Genomic DNA, 20826 nt, shown 5'->3' with positions numbered 1-20826 from the left:
TATATAGCAGTAGTGCATTATCTATATAGCAGTAGTACAGTATTATCTATATAATAGTAGTGCAGTATTATCTATATAGTAGTACAGTATAATCATATAATCTATATAGCAGTAGTGCAGTATTATCTATATAGCAGTAGTGCGGTATTACCTATATAGCAGTAATGCAGTATTATCTATATAGCAGTAGTGCAGTATTATCTATATAGCAGTAGTGCGGTATTACCTATATAGCAGTAATGCAGTATTATCTATATAGCAATAGTACAGTATTATCTATATAGTAGTAGTGCAGTATTATCTATATAGTAGTACAGTATAATCATAATCTATATAGCAGTAGTACAGTATTTTCTATAGCAGTAGTACAGTATTATCTATATAGCAGTACTGCAGTATTATCTATATAGCAGTAGTGCGATATTACCTATATAGCAGTAATGCAGTATTATCTATATAGCAATAGTACAGTGTTATCTATATAGTAGTAGTGCAGTATTATCTATATAGTAGTACGGTATAATCATAATCTATATAGCAGTAGTACAGTATTATCTATATAGCAGTAGTGCAGTATTATCTATATAGCAGTAGTGCAGTATTATCTATATAGTAGTACGGTATAATCATAATCTATATAGCAGTAGTACAGTATTATCTATATAGCAGTAGTGCAGTATTATCTATATAGCAGTAGTGCAGTATTATCTATATAGCAGTAGTGCAGTATTATCTATATAGCAGTAGTGCAGTATTATCTATATAGCAGTAGTGCAGTATTATCTATATAGCAGTAGTGCAGTATTATCTATATAGTAGTGGTGCAGTATTATCTATATAGCAGTAGTGCAGTATTATTTATATAGCAGTAGTGCAGTATTATCTATATAGTAGTGGTGCAGTATTATCTATATAGCAGTAGTGCAGTATTATCTATATAGCAGTAGTGCAGTATTATCTATTTGGCAGTAGTGCAGTATTATCTATATAGCAGTGGTGCATCATTATCTATATAGCAATAGAGCAGTATTATCTATATAGTAGTGGTGCAGTATTATCTATATAGCAGTAGTGCAGTATTATCTATATAGCAGTAGTGCAGTATTATCTATTTGGCAGTAGTGCAGTATTATCTATATAGCAGTGGTGCATCATTATCTATATAGCAATAGAGCAGTATTATCTATATAGTAGTGGTGCAGTATTATCTATATAGCAGTGTTGCAGTATTATCTATATCGCAGTAGTGCAGTGTGAAATTTGATATGTTTCATGTTTCCATATATCTGCGCGCACACAGTGTGCAGGTGTACAGTTTTGCATGTATTGTACAGTTCAAATATACAGTATTTAAAAACCTCTTAGATCAGAAATGTGCTGTAATACGGCATCTAACATTTTACTGTAATTGCTTCAAACCAAATGAAGCGAAAACTGATAAATGATGAATACTGATATTTTGGCACCAGCCTGATCCCCAAGATTAATTTGTAGATAAAGTCACCAATTTTCATTGTATGTTTTTAATAAAATACCTGGAAAATAATAAATTATTGGAAGTAGATGCAATATCCAAGAGGCAGAGCTGCTACAGACGATATTACGAGGGTTGTACTTTTCCAATCGTCTTTTTCCCTTTCACTTTCATGTCCCAGACATTGAGTACAAGAAGGAGCGGTGTTATCCATTCATTACATAATCGCCTGCAGGCATCGTCCCTCTGACAATAATAAAAGCAGTTGGGGCTTGCATATTACTTTTTTGTTTTGCATGGATCTACATGTGTTGCCACACCAAACAGCAAGAATCTCCTGATAGAGGATGAGGAAAGAACAGGTTTCCTCTTATGTTCAACTCGACTGGATAGATAGATCTTCCTTCATTTGTGGGAAAGGAGCTGATATTTCTACAGGAGAATCTCCTTTTACGCCTCATGTTACACACCACAGCATTAGGCCTCCTTCACACGTCAGTGATTCTGGGACGTTTGTGCTTTTTTTTGTACGTACCAGAATCACTGACGTACACAGACACATTATAATCAATGGGTCTGCTCACACGTCAGTGATTTTTCACTGACCGTGTCTCCGTGCAGCGTACACGCGTGTCCGTGATTCTGCACGGAGACAAGTCCATTTTTTTCTGGAATCACTGATGACCCACGGACCACACTACGGTGTGACCCATTAAATATGTGCCAGAAAAACACTGACATATTAAATAATAAACATTTTCAACTCACCTTTCCAGCAATTCGCTGTGCAGCCTCCGCTCTCAGCAGCTCCTGCCCGGCTCATAAATATTCATGAAAGCAGGAACAGCCGACCCGGAAGTAGCTGCAGAGAGTGGTGGGCGGACGCTGCAGAGCCGAGGAGTTCAGCACCATGGACAGCAGTCGTGAAGGCAGGTGAGTAATGTCCATTTGCAATCACAGATTGCACATGGACAACCCACGTGTGCCGTGAATGACGGAACACGGAGGGACATGTGCGTGTTTTACACGTCCGTGAAGAACGTCCGTGAAGAACGTCCGTGAAGAACGTCAGTGTTTTTCACTAACGTGTGAAGGAGGCCTTAGACAGTATAGCAGCATTCTTCCATCCGGCGGTGATGGGCACTGCGGCCAGTACTATGGATCTCTGTAATGTGCATTGGCTTACAGGAGCCTTTTGAACTACGAATATATTGGATTCGGCTTGCAGACCTCATGTAACGCCATATAAATGACCCCTGATGAAGCCACACATGGTGGCGTAACGCGTGGGGAAGGCGCACCCACACCTCCTCTCTCATTATTTACTCATCTGGTATTGTATTGGCTCTCTCTGATCTGTACCATATTTATGTTAGTCCTACATTTGGTGACTATGTATTGCTGTATACTGTTCTCTGGTACTGTTATTTTTGAGCCTATGTGATTTATTCCATCTGTATTATTCCATGAGGTTTCAGTGGTGATGTGCTAAACTGTTCATGGGTGGATCACCCCTTTGATCTTCCCCAGTTTTAAGTGTTCTTAATAATATTTCTCTGTGTTATTAATAAACTTGCTTACACTTTTTGCATGCAACAAGGGATTCCTCTTGCTTCATTCCATTATTCTGGATTTTCCAGTATATGTTTGGTGTAGTTGTGCCCACTCTTTCCCATGTGTTGTTTTCTATGAAGGAGGCCTTAGACAGTATAGCAGAATTCTTCCATCCGGCGGTGGCGGGCGCTGCGGCCAGTACTATGGATCTCTAATGTGCATTGGCTTACAGGAGCCTTTTGAACTACGAATATATTGGATTCTGCTTGCAGACCTCATGTAACGCCATATAAATGTATTTCAATTGCTAAAAATCCAGAAAACTAGTCATCTTCCCCTGTTTCCAGTGTCGCAACGGTCATCTTTTGGCTCGTGTGACCTGAAGACAGGGGACTGCAAGTCGCTATGTAAATTTAACAAAGTTACAAAAATACGTACAGCAGCACTCTGAAAACCTAAATATGGAAACATGAAATATAGGAATATTGGCACTGCATTACTGCTACTGGAAAAAATACTTTATTTACAAATTGGCCAATTCATGTAAGCCCTACAGCCAACAAGGCGTACCTCTCTTTGTCAGATCCCTATCCAAATACGCCTCTATCTGGGTTAAAAAAAAACCTACAAGTAATGGGCACTGCCCTACGGCAGGTAGGCTCCAGCTAAATGAAAACGCTCTGACTGAAGGGCATAGTGCTCTAGCAGTAATGCAGTGCCAAAATTCCTATAATTCATGTTTACATATTTTAGCTTTTCAGAGTGCTGCTGTACATATGTATGTAACTTTGTTGAATTTTCAGTGTGCACCTGTTCACACCTAGTGGATGTGCTGGTCAGTCTTTTTATATTAGTATTCCATTCCTTTCTGACGAAGTAGTCCGCCCTTCAGTCAGAGCGTTTTCAATAGATGGCTTCTACTTGCGCATTACTTGAAGGTTTTTTTTAATCCGGATAAGGTCCTGACAAAGAGAGGTACGCCTTGATGTTGGCTGCGGGGCTTACATGAATTGGCAATGTTGTAAACCAGGTATCTCATTTATTCCAGTAGCAGTAATGCAGTGCCAATATTCCTATATTTCATGTTTACATATTTAGCTTATCAGAGTGCTGCTGTACATATTTTTGTAACTTTGTTGAATTTTCAGTGTGCACCTGTTCACATCTTACTGGATGTGCAGATCAGTCTTTTTATGTTAGCTATCTAAATTTAAAGGGAACCTGTCATCAGAAATTTAGCTATAAAGCTAAAAGTTTTCCCCTCTGCAGCTCCTGGGCTGCATTCTAGGAAGCTTCCTATAGTTTTTGTGGCCCCTTTTATTGCAAAATAAATACTTTATAAACTTGTACCTTTTCTTATGCAAAATTCTTTAATCGTCCATGGGGGCGGGCTGCCTGATGTACGTTGCTGTCCTCCTGCCGATTTACGCCGCCCCTGAACGCTGAATTTCAAACCTCAGGACGCCGCCCCTGAGCGCCCGTGGTCCCGCGCATGCGCTGTGCTACTGTAGCGGTGCCGTGCACTGCGTGCACGTGTGACCGCTGGTGACGCTTTGCACGGGCACAGATTGCTCCGTCCGCTCCTCCCATCTATTTCCTGCTGCTGAGCAGGATGGGAAGGAGGTGACGTCCGGTCATCTGGCCAGCGAGCAGAACGCTGGAGGAATAGGCGAAAGTGCGGTCACGAGGTTATGGGCGGCACTTGCTGATGACACTCACAGCGCCGCCCATAACCTCGTGCCCGCGCAAAGCGTCACTAGCGGTCACACGTGCACGCAGTGCACGGCACCGCTACAGTAGCACAGCGCATGCGCGGGACCACGGGCGCCCAGGGGCGGCGTCCTGAGGTTTGAAATTCAGCGTTCGGGGGCGGCGTAAAATCGGCAGGAGGACAGCAACGTACATCAGGCAGCCCGCCCCCATGGACGATTAAAGAAATTTGCATAAGAAAAAGGTACAAGTTTTTAAAGTATTTATTTTGGAATAAAAAGGGGCCACAAAAACTATAGGAAGCTTGCTAGAATGCAGCCCAGGAGCTGCAGAGGGGGAAACTTTTAGCTTTATAGCTAAATTTCTGATGACAGGTTCACTTTAAGGCTTAGTTTAGACGTCTTTTTTTATTGTACAAGTAACGTGTGCTTTTCACAGAGAGCACTCATGCCTATAACAGTGAATGGGGCCGAAGAGTGTTTTTTTTCTTTCATTTGAGACAAGCTGATGAAACTCTGACCAAACTAATGGAAAAACTGACCAAATTCTGATGAAACTGATAAAAAGAAACTTAGTGATTTTTTTTTTTGCATGAGAAAAAAGAGAATTTTGTTTACTTACCGTAAATTCTTTTTCTTATAGTTCCGTATTGGGAGACCCAGACATTGGGTGTATAGCTTCTGCCTCCGGAGGACACACAAAGTACTACACTAAAAAGTGTAGCTCCTCCCTCTGAGCATACACACCCCCTGGTTAACCAAATATAGTCCGTTTAGTGCAAAAGCTGAAGGAGAATAGCCACCCACAAGTAGAGACAGAGCAAGAACCGGAACAACCGGAGCCTCTGTCTACAACAACAGCCGGTGATAACACGCGGAACGAGAAACTGCCAACAGGCAACAGGGAGGGTGCTGGGTCTCCCAATACGGAACTATAAGAAAAAGAATTTACGGTAAGTAAACAAAATTCTCTTTTTCTTTATCGTTCCTATGGGAGACCCAGACATTGGGACGTCTCAAAGCAGTCCATGGGTGGGAATAAACAGAAAACTGAGAAGTAGGCGAAACCTAACTTCACAAATGGGCGATAGCCGCCTGAAGGATGCGTCCGACCAAGCTCGTATCTGCCGAAGCATGAGCATGCACTTGGTAGTGCTTCTAAAAGGTATGCAGACTAGACCAAGTGGCAGCCTGACAGACCTGCTGAGCCGTAGCCTGGTGCCTGAAAGCCCAAGAGGCACCGACAGCTCAGGTCGAGTGTGCCTTGATCCCCGGCGGGGGAGGCACTTGAGTACACTGGTAGGCATCGGAAATGGCCGACCAAATGCAACGAGCTAGGGTCGGCTTAGAAGCCGAGAGGCCCTTACGCCGACCTGTGGTCAGCACAAAAGAAGGGAATTTTGTTTACTTACCGTAAATTCCTTTTCTTCTAGCTCCAATTGGGAGACCCAGACAATTGGGTGTATAGCTACTGCCTCCGGAGGCCGCACAAAGTACTACACTTAAAAGTGTAAGGCCCCTCCCCTTCTGGCTATACACCCTCCCGTAGGAGTACGGATTCCTCAGTTTTAGTACCAAAGCAAGAAGGAGGAAAGCCAATAACAGTTTCAAAAAACAAATTCAATCCGATAACAAGATCGGAGAACTTAAGAAACAACATGAACAACATGTGCACCCGAAAAACGAAACCCTAAGAACAATAGGGCGGGTGCTGGGTCTCCCAATTGGAGCTAGAAGAAAAGGAATTTACGGTAAGTAAACAAAATTCCCTTCTTCTTTTTCGCTCCTAATTGGGAGACCCAGACAATTGGGACGTCCAAAAGCAGTCCCTGGGTGGGTAAAAAGATACCTCGTGATCGGGCTGTCAGGCAGCCCTTTCCTACAGGTGGGCCACCGCCGCCTGAAGGACCTGTCTACCTAGGCTGGCATCTGCCGAAGCGTAGGTATGCACTTGATAGTGTTTGGTAAACGTGTGCAGACTCGACCAGGTAGCCACCTGGCACACCTGCTGAGCCGTAGCCTGATGCCGCAATGCCCAGGACGCACCCACGGCTCTGGTAGAATGGGCCTTCAGTCCAGATGGAATCGGAAGCCCAGCAGAACGGTATGTGTGAAGAATTGGTTCCTTGATCCACCGCGCCAGGGTGGATTTGGAAGCTTGCGATCCCTTATGCTGACCAGCGACTAGGACAAAGAGCGCATCAGAACGGCGCATAGGCGCCGTGCGAGAAATGTAAATCCTGAGTGCTCTCACCAGGTCCAACAGATGTAAACCTTTTTCAAATTGGTGAACTGGATGCGGACACAAAGATGGCAAAGTGATATCCTGATTGAGATGAAAGGAAGAAACCACCTTGGGAGAAAACTCTGGAATTGGACGCAGTACTACCTTGTCTTGGTGAAACACCAGGAAGGGAGATTTGCAAGATAACGCCGCTAGCTCGGACACTCTACGAAGAGACGTGACCGCCACAAGAAAAAACACTTTTTGTGAAAGCCGAGAAAGGGAAACCTCTTTCAAAGGCTCGAAAGGCGGCTTCTGGAGAGCAATGAGAACCTTGTTTAGATCCCAGGGTTCCAATGGCCGTCTGTAAGGAGGAACGATATGACAAACTCCTTGGAGAAACGTGCGTACTTTAGAAAGCCGTGCCAAGCGCTTCTGAAAGAATACGGATAGCGCGGAGACTTGACCCTTAAGAGAGCTAAGCGACAAACCTTTTTCCAACCCAGACTGCAGGAAGGAAAGAAAAATTGGCAATGCAAATGGCCAGGGAGAAACCCTCTGAGCCGAGCACCAAGCTAAGAATATCTTCCACGTCCTGTGATAGATCTTAGCTGAGGATGGTTTTCTAGCCTGTCTCATTGTGGCAACTACTTCATGAGATAAACCTGAGGCCGCTAGGATCCAGGACTCAATGGCCACACAGTCAGGTTCAGGGCCGCAGAATTCAGATGGAAAAACGGCCCTTGAGACAGCAAATCTGGACGGTCTGGTAGTGCCCATGGTTGGCCTACCGTGAGATGCCACAGATCCGGGTACCACGACCTTCTTGGCCAGTCTGGAGCGACGAGAATGGCTCGATGGCAGTCGGACCTGATTTTCCGGAGAACTCTGGGCAACAATGCTAGAGGTGGGAACACATAGGGTAGTCGGAATTGCGACCAATCCTGAACCAAGGCGTCTGCCGCCAGCGCTCGGTGATCGTGAGACCGTGCCATGAAAACTGGGACCTTGTTGTTGTGCCGTGACGCCATCAGATCGACGTCCGGCGTCCCCCAGCGGCAACAGATCTGCTGAAACACGTCCGGGTGAAGGGACCATTCCCCTGCGTCCATGCCCTGGCGACTGAGAAAGTCTGCTTCCCAGTTTTCCACGCCTGGGATGTGAACTGCGGATATGGTGGACGCTTTGCTTTCCACCCACGTCAAAATCCGCCGGACTTCTTGAAAGGCTTGGCGACTGCGTGTTCCCCCTTGGTGGTTGATGTACGCCACCGCCGTGGAATTGTCCGACTGAATCCGAATCTGCTTGCCTTCCAGCCATTGTTGGAAGGCTCGCAGAGCAAGATAGACTGCTCTGATTTCCAGAACATTGATCTGCAGGGTGGACTCTTCCTGAGTCCACGTCCCCTGAGCCCTGTGGTGGAGAAACACCGCTCCCCACCCCGATAGGCTCGCATCCGTCGTGACCACTGCCCAGGATGGGGGTAGGAACGACTTTCCCTGTGACAATGAGGTGGGGAGAAGCCACCAACGCAGAGAGTCCTTGGCAGTCTGAGAGAGGGAGACAGTCCTGTCGAGGGACGTCGACTTCCCATCCCATTGGCGTAGAATGTCCCATTGTAGAGGGCGCAGATGAAACTGCGCGAACGGGACCGCCTCCATTGCTGCTACCATCTTTCCTAGGAAATGCATGAGGCGCCTCAGTGAGTGTGACTGGCTCTGAAGGAGAGATTGCACTCCTGTCCGCAGCGAACACTGCTTGTCCAGTGGAAGCTTCACTATCGCTGAGAGAGTATGAAACTCCATGCCAAGATAAGTCAGTGATTGGGTCGGGGTTAGATGAGACTTTGGAAAGTTGATAATCCACCCGAAACTCTGGAGAGTGTCTAGTGCCACTTTCAGACTGTGTTGGCATGCCTCTTGAGAGGGTGCCTTTATAAGCAGGTCGTCTAGATACGGGATGACCGAGTGACCTTGCGAGTGCAGGACAGCTACTACTGCTGCCATGACCTTGGTGAAGACCCGGGGGGCTGTTGCCAGACCGAAAGGTAACGCTACGAACTGCAGGTGTTCGTCGTGTATGACGAAGCGTAGGAAACGCTGATGCTCTGGCGCAATCGGCACGTGGAGATACGCATCTTTGATGTCTATTGATGCTAGAAAATCTCCTTGAGACATTGAGGCTATGACGGAGCGTAGGGATTCCATCCGGAACCTCCTGACTTTTACGTGTCTGTTGAGCAACTTTAGATCCAGGACGGGTCGATACGATCCGTCCTTTTTTGGGACCACAAACAGATTGGAGTAAAAACCGTGACCTTGTTCCTGAAGAGGGACGGAGGTCACCACTCCTTCCGCCTTTAGAGCGGCCACCGCCTGCAACAGAGCATCGGCTCGGTCTGGTGGTGGAGAAGTTCTGAAGAAACGAGTTGGCGGACGAGAACTGAACTCTATCCTGTACCCGTGAGACAGAATATCCCTCACCCAACGGTCTTTGACGCGTGACAGCCAAATGTCGCCAAAGTGGGAAAGCCTCCCACCGACCGAGGGTGTGGGAATCGGAGACTGCAAGTCATGAGGACGCCGTCTTGGCAACGGTTCCTCCGGCTGTCTTTTTTGGGCGTGACTGAGACCTCCAAGAATCTGAGCGTCTCTGATCTTTTTGAGTCTTTTTTGACGAGGAAAATTGGGACCTGCACGGTCCTCGAAAGGACCGATAACCAGACTGACCCCTCCTCTGTTGGGGTTTGTTTTGTCTGTGTTGCGGTAAGGATGAGTCCTTACCCTTGGAGTGTTTGATGATTTCATCCAAACGCTCTCCAAACAATCGGTCACGAGAAAAAGGCAAATTGGTTAAGCACTTCTTGGAATGAGAATCTGCCTTCCAATGTCTCAACCACAGGGCCCTACGCAAAACAACGGAGTTGGCTGACGCCACTGCCGTATGGCTTGTAGCGTCAAGAACAGCATTAATCGCGTACGACGCGAATGCCGCCATTTGCGAGGTCAATGGTGCTACCTGCGGGGCAAATGCACGTGTGACTGAGTCGACTTGCACAAGCCCGGCTGAGATAGCTTGGAGTGCCCATACGGCAGCAAAAGATGGCGCTAACGACGCTCCAATAGCTTCATAGATGGATTTCAGCCAGAGCTCCATCTGCCTGTCAGTGGCATCTTTAAGTGCCGCTCCATCTTCAACTGCAACCAAGGATCTAGCTGCAAGCCTGGAAATTGGAGGATCCACTTTTGGACACTGGGTCCAACCCTTGACCACCTCAGGGGGAAAAGGATAGCGTGTATCTTTAAGCCGTTTAGAAAAACGCCTTTCCGGATAAGCGTGGGGTTTCTGGATTGCGTCTCTAAAGTCAGCGTGGTCCAGAAAAGTGCTTAATGTACGCTTGGGATATCTGAAATGGATTCTCTCGTGCTGCGAAGCTGACTCCTCTACAAGAGGAGCTGGTGGAGAAATATTTAACATCTTATTGATGGATGCTATAAGATCATTAACTATGGCGTCACCATCTGGTGTATCTAGATTGAGAGCGGTCCCAGGATCAGAATCCTGATCAGTTACGTCCGCCTCATCACCCATAGATTCATCTCGCTGGGATCCTGACCATTGAGATGAATGTGAAGGCCTCTCATAGCGAGCCCGCTTAGGTTGCCTGGGACCATCGTCCGAGTCAGAGTCTTCACCCTGAGGTGTATGTGCCCGTCCCGGAGCTTGGAAGTAATTCAGCTGAGGGGGACCAGGGGGCAATGATTGCACAGTGTCCGTGGCCTGAAGTACAGGCCTAGCCCGCAATGTGTCAAGAATTTGTGACATAGTGAGAGACATTCTGTCAGCAAAAGCTGTAAACTCAGTTCCTGTCACTTGGACAGCATTCACAGGTGGTACACCCTGGGTCACGTCCAGCGGAGGTCCCGGCTGTGCAAGTGCCACAGGGGCCGAGCACTGCACACAATGGGGGTCATTGGAGCCTGCCGGTAGAAAAGTCCCACATGCGGTACAGGAAGCATATAATGTCTGTGCCTTGGCACCCTTGCGTTTTGTGGACGACATGCTGTTGGCTCTCTGCAATGTGAGAGAGTCTATAGCCAAAAGGCGACCAGCGCTATGCAGTACAAAGTATTTGCAGGAACAAAATACTAAGATTACTACTGGCACAAGAGGGGGTGAGCCCGGAGGGCTGCTTACCGCCCGCTGAATAGCGGGTAAGAGGCGCAGAATTCCTTGTCTGGGTCTCCCCGGCTCCCCTCTGCAGCTCAGCGTGTCAGCAGGAATGGCTGCCGGCGTCTGTGGAGAGGGGCGGCCCGTGGGAGTTCCCAAACAAAAGTGCGGGAAACAGTGTCCCCTCTGTGCCTATTGTGAGGGCTGGAGTATGTAAAAACGACTCCAGCCCTCAGCGCTGATGCACTGACCAGCGTCCCGCCCCTCTCCTGACTGGCAGGTCTGGGGGCGGGAACGAACGGAACCAGGCCGCAAAAGCCGGGGACTCGAGTTATCAGCGCGGCCGCCGTAAAAGCGCGGCCCGCGCTGAAGTCCCCGGCGCACCACAAGTGCCAGCCGCGCCGCAGTCCCAGCGGCCGGCGCGACCGTTCCCCAAAAGTGTGCCCGCTTCAGCGAAGCTGAAATGAGGCCATGGCACAAGCGCCGCAGCGCTGATGTCCCCGGCGCACTACAACACCCAGCATGCTGCGGTGTGAGCGCGAAATGCACGGGGACACAGAGTACCTTGAGGAAGCAGGGCCATGTCCCTGATGTACTCCGCTCCAATCCAGCATCTTCTCCAGGGGCTGTAGATGGAGCACGGTCTCAGTGCCTGGAGACCAGTAAATCCCACTTCACCCAGAGCCCTGTAAAAAGGGATGGGGAAGGAATCAGCATGTGGGCTCCAGCCTCCGTACCCGCAATGGGTACCTCAACCTTACAAACACCTCCGACATACAGTGGGGTGAGAAGGGAGCATGCTGGGGGCCCTGTATGGGCCCTCTTTTCTTCCATCCGACATAGTCAGCAGCTGCTGCTGACTAAAAACAATGGAGCTATGCGTGCGTGTGTGACCTCCTTCGCACAAAGCTAAAACTGAGGAATCCGTACTCCTACGGGAGGGTGTATAGCCAGAAGGGGAGGGGCCTTACACTTTTAAGTGTAGTACTTTGTGCGGCCTCCGGAGGCAGTAGCTATACACCCAATTGTCTGGGTCTCCCAATTAGGAGCGAAAAAGAAAGAGAGGTGCACCGCCTAAGAACAGCGGTGCGAGACACATAGATCCAGAGCGCCCGCACCAGATACAGAGTATGCAACGCTTTTTCAAAGCGATGAACAGGAGCCGGACAAAAGGAAGGCAGGGAAATGTCCTGGTTAAGGTGGAAAGGAGATACCACCTTAGGGAGAAAGTCCGGAGTCGGACGGAGAACCACCTTGTCTTGATGAAAAACCAAAAAAGGTGACTCCGAAGAGAGCGCAGCCAAATCAGAGACTCTCCTGAGGGAAGTTATGGCCACTAGAAAGACCACTTTCTGTGAAAGACGAGACAAAGAAACCTCCCTAAGAGGCTCAAAGGGGGTTTCTGCAAAGCCGTGAGGACCAGATTAAGGTCCCAGGGATCCAAAGGCCGCCGGTAAGGCGGAATGATGTGAGATGCGCCCTGCATGAAGGTGCGCACCTGAGCCAGCCGAGCGATACGCCGCTGGAAGAACACTGACAGAGCCGAGACCTGTCCCTTGAGGGAATTGAGGGAATTGAGGGATAGTCCTAGCTGCAGACCGGACTGTAGAAAGGACAGGAGGGTCGGCAAGGAAAAAGGCCAAGGAGCATGGCCGGAAGAGCGACACCAGGACAGGAAAAGTCTCCAGGTCCTGTGATAGATTTTGGCCAAGGAATACTTCCGAGCCCGAGTCATAGTGGAGATGACTTCAGGAGGGATACCAGAAGTCGTCAAGATCCAGGACTCAAGAGCCACGCCGTCAATCTGAGAGCCGCAGAATTCTGGCGGAAAAACGGACCTTGTGAGAGAAGGTCTGGACGGTCCGGGAAATGCCACTGCACCTCTACGGACAGATGGAGCAGGTCTGGGTACCAAGCTCGCCTGGGCCAGTCTGGAGCAATGAGGATCACCCGACGGCCCTCCATTCTGATCTTGCGCAGGACTCTGGGCAAGAGAGCTAGAGGGGGAAACACGTAAGACAAACGAAACTGGGACCAATATTGGACCAGCGCGTCCGCTGCAAAGGCCTGAGGATCGTGGGAGCTAAGATCCACTTCCGGAGTGCCCCACTTGCGGCAGATTGACCGAAACACTGCCGGATGCAGCCAGGCGGCTGCGTGTCCTGCCCTGGTGGTTGATGTAGGCAACCGCTGTCGCGTTGTCTGACTGGACTCGAATGTGCTTGCCCGCCAACAGGTGGTGAAAGGCTAAGAGAGCTAGAAGCACAGCTCCGATTTCCAGCACATTGATCGAGAGGGCTGATTCGGACGGAGTCCAAGTGCCCTGCACTCTGTGGTGGAGATATACTGCTCCCCAGCCGGATAGACTGGCATCCGTGGTGAGGATCACCCAGGACGGGGCCAGGAAGGAGCGTCCCTGAGACAGAGAGAGGGGCCGAAGCCACCACTGAAGGGAGCCCCTGGTCTGTGGCGACAGAGCCACTAACCTGTGCAAGGAGGAAGTCCGCTTGTCCCAACAGCGGAGAATGTCCAGCTGCAGAGGACGCAGATGGAACTGGGCAAAGGGAACCGCTTCCATTGACGCCACCATCTGACCCAGCACCTGCATTAGGTGCCTGATGGAATGACGGCGGGCCTCAGCAAAGAGCGCACCGCCAGTGGAGGGACTGCTGTTTGACTAAGGGCAGCTTCACAAGTGCCGGCAGAGTCTCGAATTGCATCCCTAGGTACGTGAGCTTCTGGGTCGGAGTCAGAGTGGACTTGGGCAGAATGACAAGCCACCCGAATTGGACTAGAGTGGCGAGAGTGAGCGAGACACTCCGCTGACAGTCTGCACTGGATGAAGCCTTGACTAAAAGGTCGTCCAGGAAAAGGGATCTGCCAACCACTGGGGGTGCAGAACCGCAACCACTGCTGCCATGACCTTGGTGAATACTCGAGGGGCCGTGGCTAACCCGAAGGGGAGAGCCGCGAATTGGAAAAGTTCCTCTCCGATTGCAAAACGTAGCCAACGCTGGTGTGAAACTGCAATTGGCACATGCAGATAAGCATCTCTGATGTCGATGGATGCCAGGAAATCCCCTTGGGTCATTGAGGCAATGACTGATCGCAGAGACTCCATGCGAAAATGCCGCACCTGAACATGCTTGATAAGAAGCTTGAGATCCAGGATGGGCCGGAAGGAACCGCCCTTTTTGGGGACTAGGAAGAGATTTGAGTAGAAACCTCTGAACCGTTCCCGGGCGGGAACCGGTACAATTACGCCGTTGGCCTGCAAGGATGCCACAGCCTGTGAGAAGGCGGCGGCCTTGGAGCAGGGGGGAGTTGACAGAAAAAAATCTGTTTGGCGGGTTGGAAGAGAATTCTATCCTGTAGCCGTGGGAGATGATATCCCGCACCCACTGATCGGAGACGTGTTGAAACCACACGTCGCCAAAGTGGGAGAGCCTGCCACCGACCAAGGACGTTGCTGGCGCGGCCAGATAGTCAAGAGGAGGCTGCCTTAGTGGCAGCAGCTCCTGCGGTTTTCTGAGGACGCGCTTCGTGCGCCAGTTTGGACGAGGCCGAGGGCTTAGAGGATGACCAGTTGGAGGAACGAAAAGAACGAAACCTCGACTGGTTCCTGCCCTGGACAGGTTTCCTGGTTTTAGTTTGTGGCATGGAAGTACTCTTCCCGCCAGTAGCTTCCTTAATAATTTCATCCAGTTGTTCACCGAACAGCCTGGACCCAGCAAATGGGAGCCCAGCAAGTTACTTCTTTGAAGAAGCGTCTGCCTTCCACTCTCGAAGCCACAAGATCCTGCAGATAGCGAGAGAATTAGCCGAAGCCACCGCAGTGCGGTGAGAAGCCTCCAGCATGGCAGACATGGCATAGGATGAGAAGGCTGAAGCCTGGAAGTTAAGGCAACCATTTCGGGCATAGTGTCCCTGGTGAGGGAATGCATCTCCTCTAGAGAAGCAGAGATGGCTTTGAGAGCCCACACTGCTGCAAAAGATGGGGAGAACGAGGCCCCTGCCGCCTCATATACAGATTTGGCCAGAAGGTCAACCTGGCGGTCAGTGGAATCCTTAAGTGAGGTGCCATCAGCCACTGATACAACTGTCCGGGCTGAGTGTCTAGACACCGGAGGGTCTACCTTTGGTGACGGAAAACGGTCATCAGAACCACGCTTTGGGAAGCGTCTGTCAGGACAGGCCCTAGGCTTGGTCACAGTGGCCTGAAAACTGGAGTGGTTAAAGAACACACTCCTTGTTCTCTTAGGCAAGGTAAACTGGTGCTTTTCTGCCAGAGAGGGTTGCTCCTCTGATACAGGCGGAGTGAGGTCCAGTACAGAATTAATGGACGCAATCAAAGCACTAACATCTGCGTCACTTTCGGACAGATCAATGGGGCACATGGAGGTAGCGTCCGAGCCCCCAGTAAAGGTATCCTCCTCGTCCTGCGAGTCAGCTCGTGAATCAGAGCCGCGGGACGAGGAAGGAGAGGGGACCCTGCGTCTCCTTTTAGGAGGACAGGGTCTGAGACCAGATGAAGAATCCTCTGTGAACTCTGCTGAGCGAGCCGTAGCAGCAGAGGCGCCCTGAGAAGGGGGCTGATGTATGCTCAGCAGAGTCCGGGACAGCTGTCTCATGGAGTCGGCAAAAGACTGGGAGATAGACTTAGAGAAGGATTCTACCCAAGCCGGGGGTTCAGCCACCGGGGCCGGAGCAGCCGGAGGGACGACTGGGGATGAGACTCCAGGCTGAGGCACCACCATGTTAGAGCAGGCATCACAATGTGGATATGTGCTCGGTACAGGCAGTACGAGCCTACAAGCAGTGCATATTGAGTACAGCCTTGCAGCCTTGCTCTCGTGTGAGACATGCTGCTGAAGTGGGGGCTCTGAGCCAGAATGACCCCCAAAGAATATATAAGCAGGTCCACAACCGGAGGTTGTGGCTTACCAGACCGTTTGACATTGGGACGTCTCTGTGCCCTCCAGATCCCACAGCCCGGACCCCCAGAGAGATGCTGCAGCCAGCGCCGATCGCTGTGCAGACATGGCATAAGAACGCTGATAAAATGGCGCCGGAGCGAGGAGAGGGGGCGGGGCCTACTCTAAGAGCGGGATCCGGAGAGCCAAGGAGATTTACAGGGGAGGGAATATTTCCTCAGAGAGGAGTGTCCCTCCCCTGTGCCGAACGGCCGCTGGGCGTAGCCGCACTGTCCCTCTGCATGATTGACATGCAGGGGCAGTAAAATCGAAACTAGGCCTCAGGCGAAGCCGGGACCTAAATTTAACTATGCGGCTGGCGCGCAGGCACCATCGGCGCGGTTCTCAGGTGAAAACCAGAGAACCGGCCGGAAATGTCAGAATAGATACACAGCTCACTCTCCCCAACAATAAAGTACAAGGGACCCCCCCGAAAATAACGTCTCAGATACTTAGCTTGTGAGACGCAGGGTTTCAAGTCCCTGGGGATGAGTGCTCCGTCCGGCAGGATAATGAAGGGCTGCGGATGGAGACCGGTCTCCTGCAAGGCAGGGAGAATCGTGCTGGCTCCCACTTCAAGCCAGAGCCCGAGGGATGGTGAAGGAGCGCGGCATGTAAGGCTCCAGCCCTGAAATCAACCTTAACAACACCGCCGACACAGTGGGGTGAGAAGGGACATGCCGGGAGTCCAGGCTTGGACCCGCTTTTCTTCAAACTCTTTCCAAAAATCAGAATCAGATGAGAATGCATGTGTGGATGTGTGCCTCCTGAACACAAAGCATTGAACTGGCTATATTTGGTTATCCAGGGGGTGTATATGCTCAGAGGGAGGAGCTACACTTTTTAGTGTAGTACTTTGTGTCCTCCGGAGGCAGAAGCTATACACCCAATGTCTGGGTCTCCCATAGGAACGATAAAGAAAGGACTAATGTTTAATGAGCCCTATGGAGACAAGTTCTGAGGCTCTATAGCTCACATTGATGGATTTAGAACTGCCCTCCCATAACCGTCCCTGCGTGAGCCGGCAATGCTGACAAATGGTCTCCTGGGACCAGAACGACTCTCTAAGGTCAATGATCAGCAAGTATATTATTGCACATATACATCACTACATGGACAGTTAGGAGGGATTACAAAAATGTCTACTGGGATACAGCAAATGGCAGATCCGAGCCCCACATTCTCACTGTGTATTCCCATCTTAGATATTTAGGCTATGTACCCACGGGAGAAAGTAACTGCAAATTTTGCTGCCGAAAACCCGCAGATTTTCTAGATTTTCCAGATAAATCCGCAGGTTTACGCAAGTACAGACACTCCCCATGTTATCCTGTGGGATTTGGGGAGTGCTGTATCAATGCTACGGTTTTTGCGGCTGCAGAATATGCTGCGGATTTCCCACAGCTGCACGTAACTGCATGTCAATTATTCATAAAACAAAAAGCTTATGACACATAATGCAAAGTGACAGTGGCCCTGCAATACCATGAGAGCAAAGGCTCACTGTTTACTCCATTAAATTGAGAGACCAGAAGAGAAAGGAGTATTTTTCAAAAAAGATAAAAACAGCTTTATTTATCATGCTATTAAAACCGATATCAAAACAGTGTGCAATTTCTAACATACAATAAAAGCTGCAAACATGAAATGACATGTGAGGAGAGGTGGAAGAAGCCTGTGCCAGTGCTAGCAATACACCAAGTGGAATGCTCCCAAAGTAACCTCCTGGCATGGGGTCAGCCCAAAGGCGGACAGTAAATCCCAGCAGGAGGGAGGGAGAGAGACCACAGGTCTATGGTTACCAGCTCCCAGAATAACCTCCTAGCGATCAGACCAGCCCAGTGGCGAACAGTAAGTCCCAGCAGGAGGGAGGGAGAGAAACCAAAGGATCAATAATTACCAGTCAGGAAAAGCACTGGAACAGGCAGGCGGTGGACAAGGGAAACCCCCCAAGGCATCAGACGCACGTTTCGCTATACTGTTTGCTTACTCATGGATGATCATCCATCCATCCGTGCTTTTTGGGAGCATTCCACTTGGTGTATTGCTAGCACTGGCACAGGCTTCTTCCACCTCTCCTCACATGTCATTTCATGTTTGCAGCTTTTATTGTATGTTAGAAATTGCACACTGTTTTGATATCGGTTTTAATAGCATGATAAATAAAGCTGTTTTTATCTTTTTTGAAAATTACTCCTTTCTCTTCTGGTATGTCAATTATTCATGCGGCATTATCTGTGGAATTCCTGCCTTTCCGCACGAAATCCGCACTGTTTCCGCAGGTTTACCGCAACAACTCTGCAGACATTCTGCATCAACGGATAGCTGCGGATTCCGGGGAGCTGCTACGTGAACCTGCGGAAATACCTGCAAAAAAGTCCGCAGATACGTTCTCCCGTGGGCACATGACCTTAGAGCATATACATAGGATATGCCACACGTTTTTGGAGGTTTTTCGGAAAGCAAGTTACCCAAATACAAATAAACAGATCCACAATACGCTGCGTTTTTTGGACACTTTTCGATTGTATCAGAAAATGTTTTTTACCGGATGGTGAAAATTGGCAGCAAGTATATTCCAGGCACCATCATGTGGATTTGGAAAGTTATATCCATAGGTGTTTGAGGAAAAAATAATTGTGGAGTCTGTACTCCAATTTGAGCTATTTCCACCAGAATTGTGCCATTTTGCAGAGTAAATCTCTGTCCTGTATTCACTTACCTTGATAGTAACTTTCACTGAGGTCATGACCAGATGTGTGCAGTGCGGGGTCCAGGTACTCACAACGTGGCCTCCTAATGCCAGCACAGACTGGGTTAAAGAAGTCTTCTCGGAGCCACTTAGACATGACGAACAAGCCACCAGGGGCTCATATATCACCCTGAAGGTAAGAACAGGAGAATGAATATATATTATACAACCATGACCTATATTACATCATAAGAGTACACCACTCACATTTTTATTAATATTTTATTACATCTTTCATGGGCAACACTGAAGATCTGACACTTGATACGATGTACAGCACTCGGTACAGCACTCGCCGCCTCGAAACACACTGCCTACAGCACTCGCCGCCTCGAAATCACTAAGGTTGACAAATCTCCGGGCCTGGATGGCATACACCCCAGAGTACTACAGGAATTGAGTTCTGTGATAGATAGACCATTATTTTTAATCTTCTCAGATTCCTTAATAACAGGGTCGGTACCGCAGGACTGGCGCATAGCAAATGTGGTGCCAATATTCAAAAAGGGGACAAAAACTGAGCCGGGAAATTATAGGCCGGTAAGTTTAACCTCTACGGTTGGTAAAATCCTTGAGGGTTTCTTGAGAGATGCTATACTGGAGTATCTCAAGAAAAATAACCTTATGACAGAGTATCAACATGGGTTTATGAGGGATCGATCCTGTCAAACTAATTTGATCAGCTTCTACGAAGAGGTAAGTTCAAGCCTGGACCAGGGAAATGCAGTGGATGTTGTGTATATGGACTTTTCAAAAGCTTTTGATACGGTGCCACACAAAAGGTTGATACATAAAATGAGAATAATGGGGATAGGGGAAAATATGTGTAACTGGGTTAAAAACTGGCTCAGTGATAGGAAACAAAGGGTGGTTATTAATGGTACGTACTCGGACTGGGTCTCAGTTCATAGTGGGGTACCACAGGGGTCAGTATTGGGCCCGCTTCTTTTCAACATATTTATAAATGACCTTGTTGGGGGCATGCGGAGTAGAATTTCAATATTTGCAGATGATACTAAACTCTGCAGGGTAATCAATACAGAGGAGGATAATTTTATATTACAGGGAGATTTATGTAAATTGGAGGTTTGGGCTGAGAAGTGGCAATTGAAGTTTAATGTAGATAAATGTAAGGTCATGCACTTGGGTAGAGGAAATAACATTTATGATTATGTACTTAATTGTAGAACACTGGGTAAAACAGACACAGAAAAAGACTTGGGTGTATGGGTGGATGGTAAACTTCACTTTAGTGGACAGTGTCAGGCAACTGCTGCCAGGGCTAATAAAATAATGGGATGTATTAAAAGAGGTATAAGTGTTCATGAAAAAAATATAGTTCTACCTCTGTACAAGTCACTAGTGCGACCGCACTTAGAATACTGTGTACAATTCTGGTCACCGATATATAAGAAGGACATAGCTGAACTGGAGAGGGTGCAGAGAAGAGCCACCAAGATTATTAGAGGAATGGGGGGGGCTGCAATACCAAGACAGGTTATTAAACTTGGGGTTATTTAGTTTGGAAAAACGAAGGCTTAGGGGGGATCTAATCACAATGTATAAATATATGAGGGGACAGTACAGAGACCTTTCCAAAGATCTTTTTACACCTAGGCCTGTGACTGGAACACGGGGGCATCCGCTACGTCTTGAGGAAAGAAGGTTTAATCATAATCACAGACGAGGATTCTTTACTGTACGAGCAGTGAGACTATGGAACTCTCTGCCGCATGATGTTGTAATGAGTGATTCACTACTAACATTTAAGCAGAGCCTGGACGCCTTTCTTGAAAAATTTAATATTACCAGTTATGTATATTAGATTTTATGACAGGGTATTGATCCAGGGAACTAGTCTGATTGCCGGATGTGGAGTCAGGAAGGAAATTTTTTCCCCATTGGAACTTGTTTGCCACATTGGGGTTTTTTTTTTTTTTTGCCTTCCTCTGGATCAACATGTTAGGCTA

General features: G+C 48.5%; 1 protein-coding gene across 2 annotated transcripts in view; it reads right to left on the bottom strand.

Annotated features, from left to right (window-relative positions):
- The window catches only part of NBN (nibrin), a 158413-nt gene that overhangs the window by 98177 nt on the left and 39410 nt on the right, over nucleotides 1-20826 (bottom strand). For both annotated transcript variants that reach the window (XM_075353104.1, XM_075353103.1), the window contains exon 4: nucleotides 18827-18986. In XM_075353104.1, coding sequence (XP_075209219.1) covers nucleotides 18827-18986 — 160 coding nt within the window. The remainder of the gene's footprint in view (nucleotides 1-18826; nucleotides 18987-20826) is intronic.

Source organism: Anomaloglossus baeobatrachus, chromosome 6 (genome assembly GCF_048569485.1).
Source record: "Anomaloglossus baeobatrachus isolate aAnoBae1 chromosome 6, aAnoBae1.hap1, whole genome shotgun sequence".
NCBI classification, from domain to species: domain Eukaryota; kingdom Metazoa; phylum Chordata; class Amphibia; order Anura; family Aromobatidae; genus Anomaloglossus; species Anomaloglossus baeobatrachus.
The sequence above is the reverse complement of the archived record's forward strand: the minus strand, read 5'-3'. Positions and strand labels throughout refer to the sequence as shown.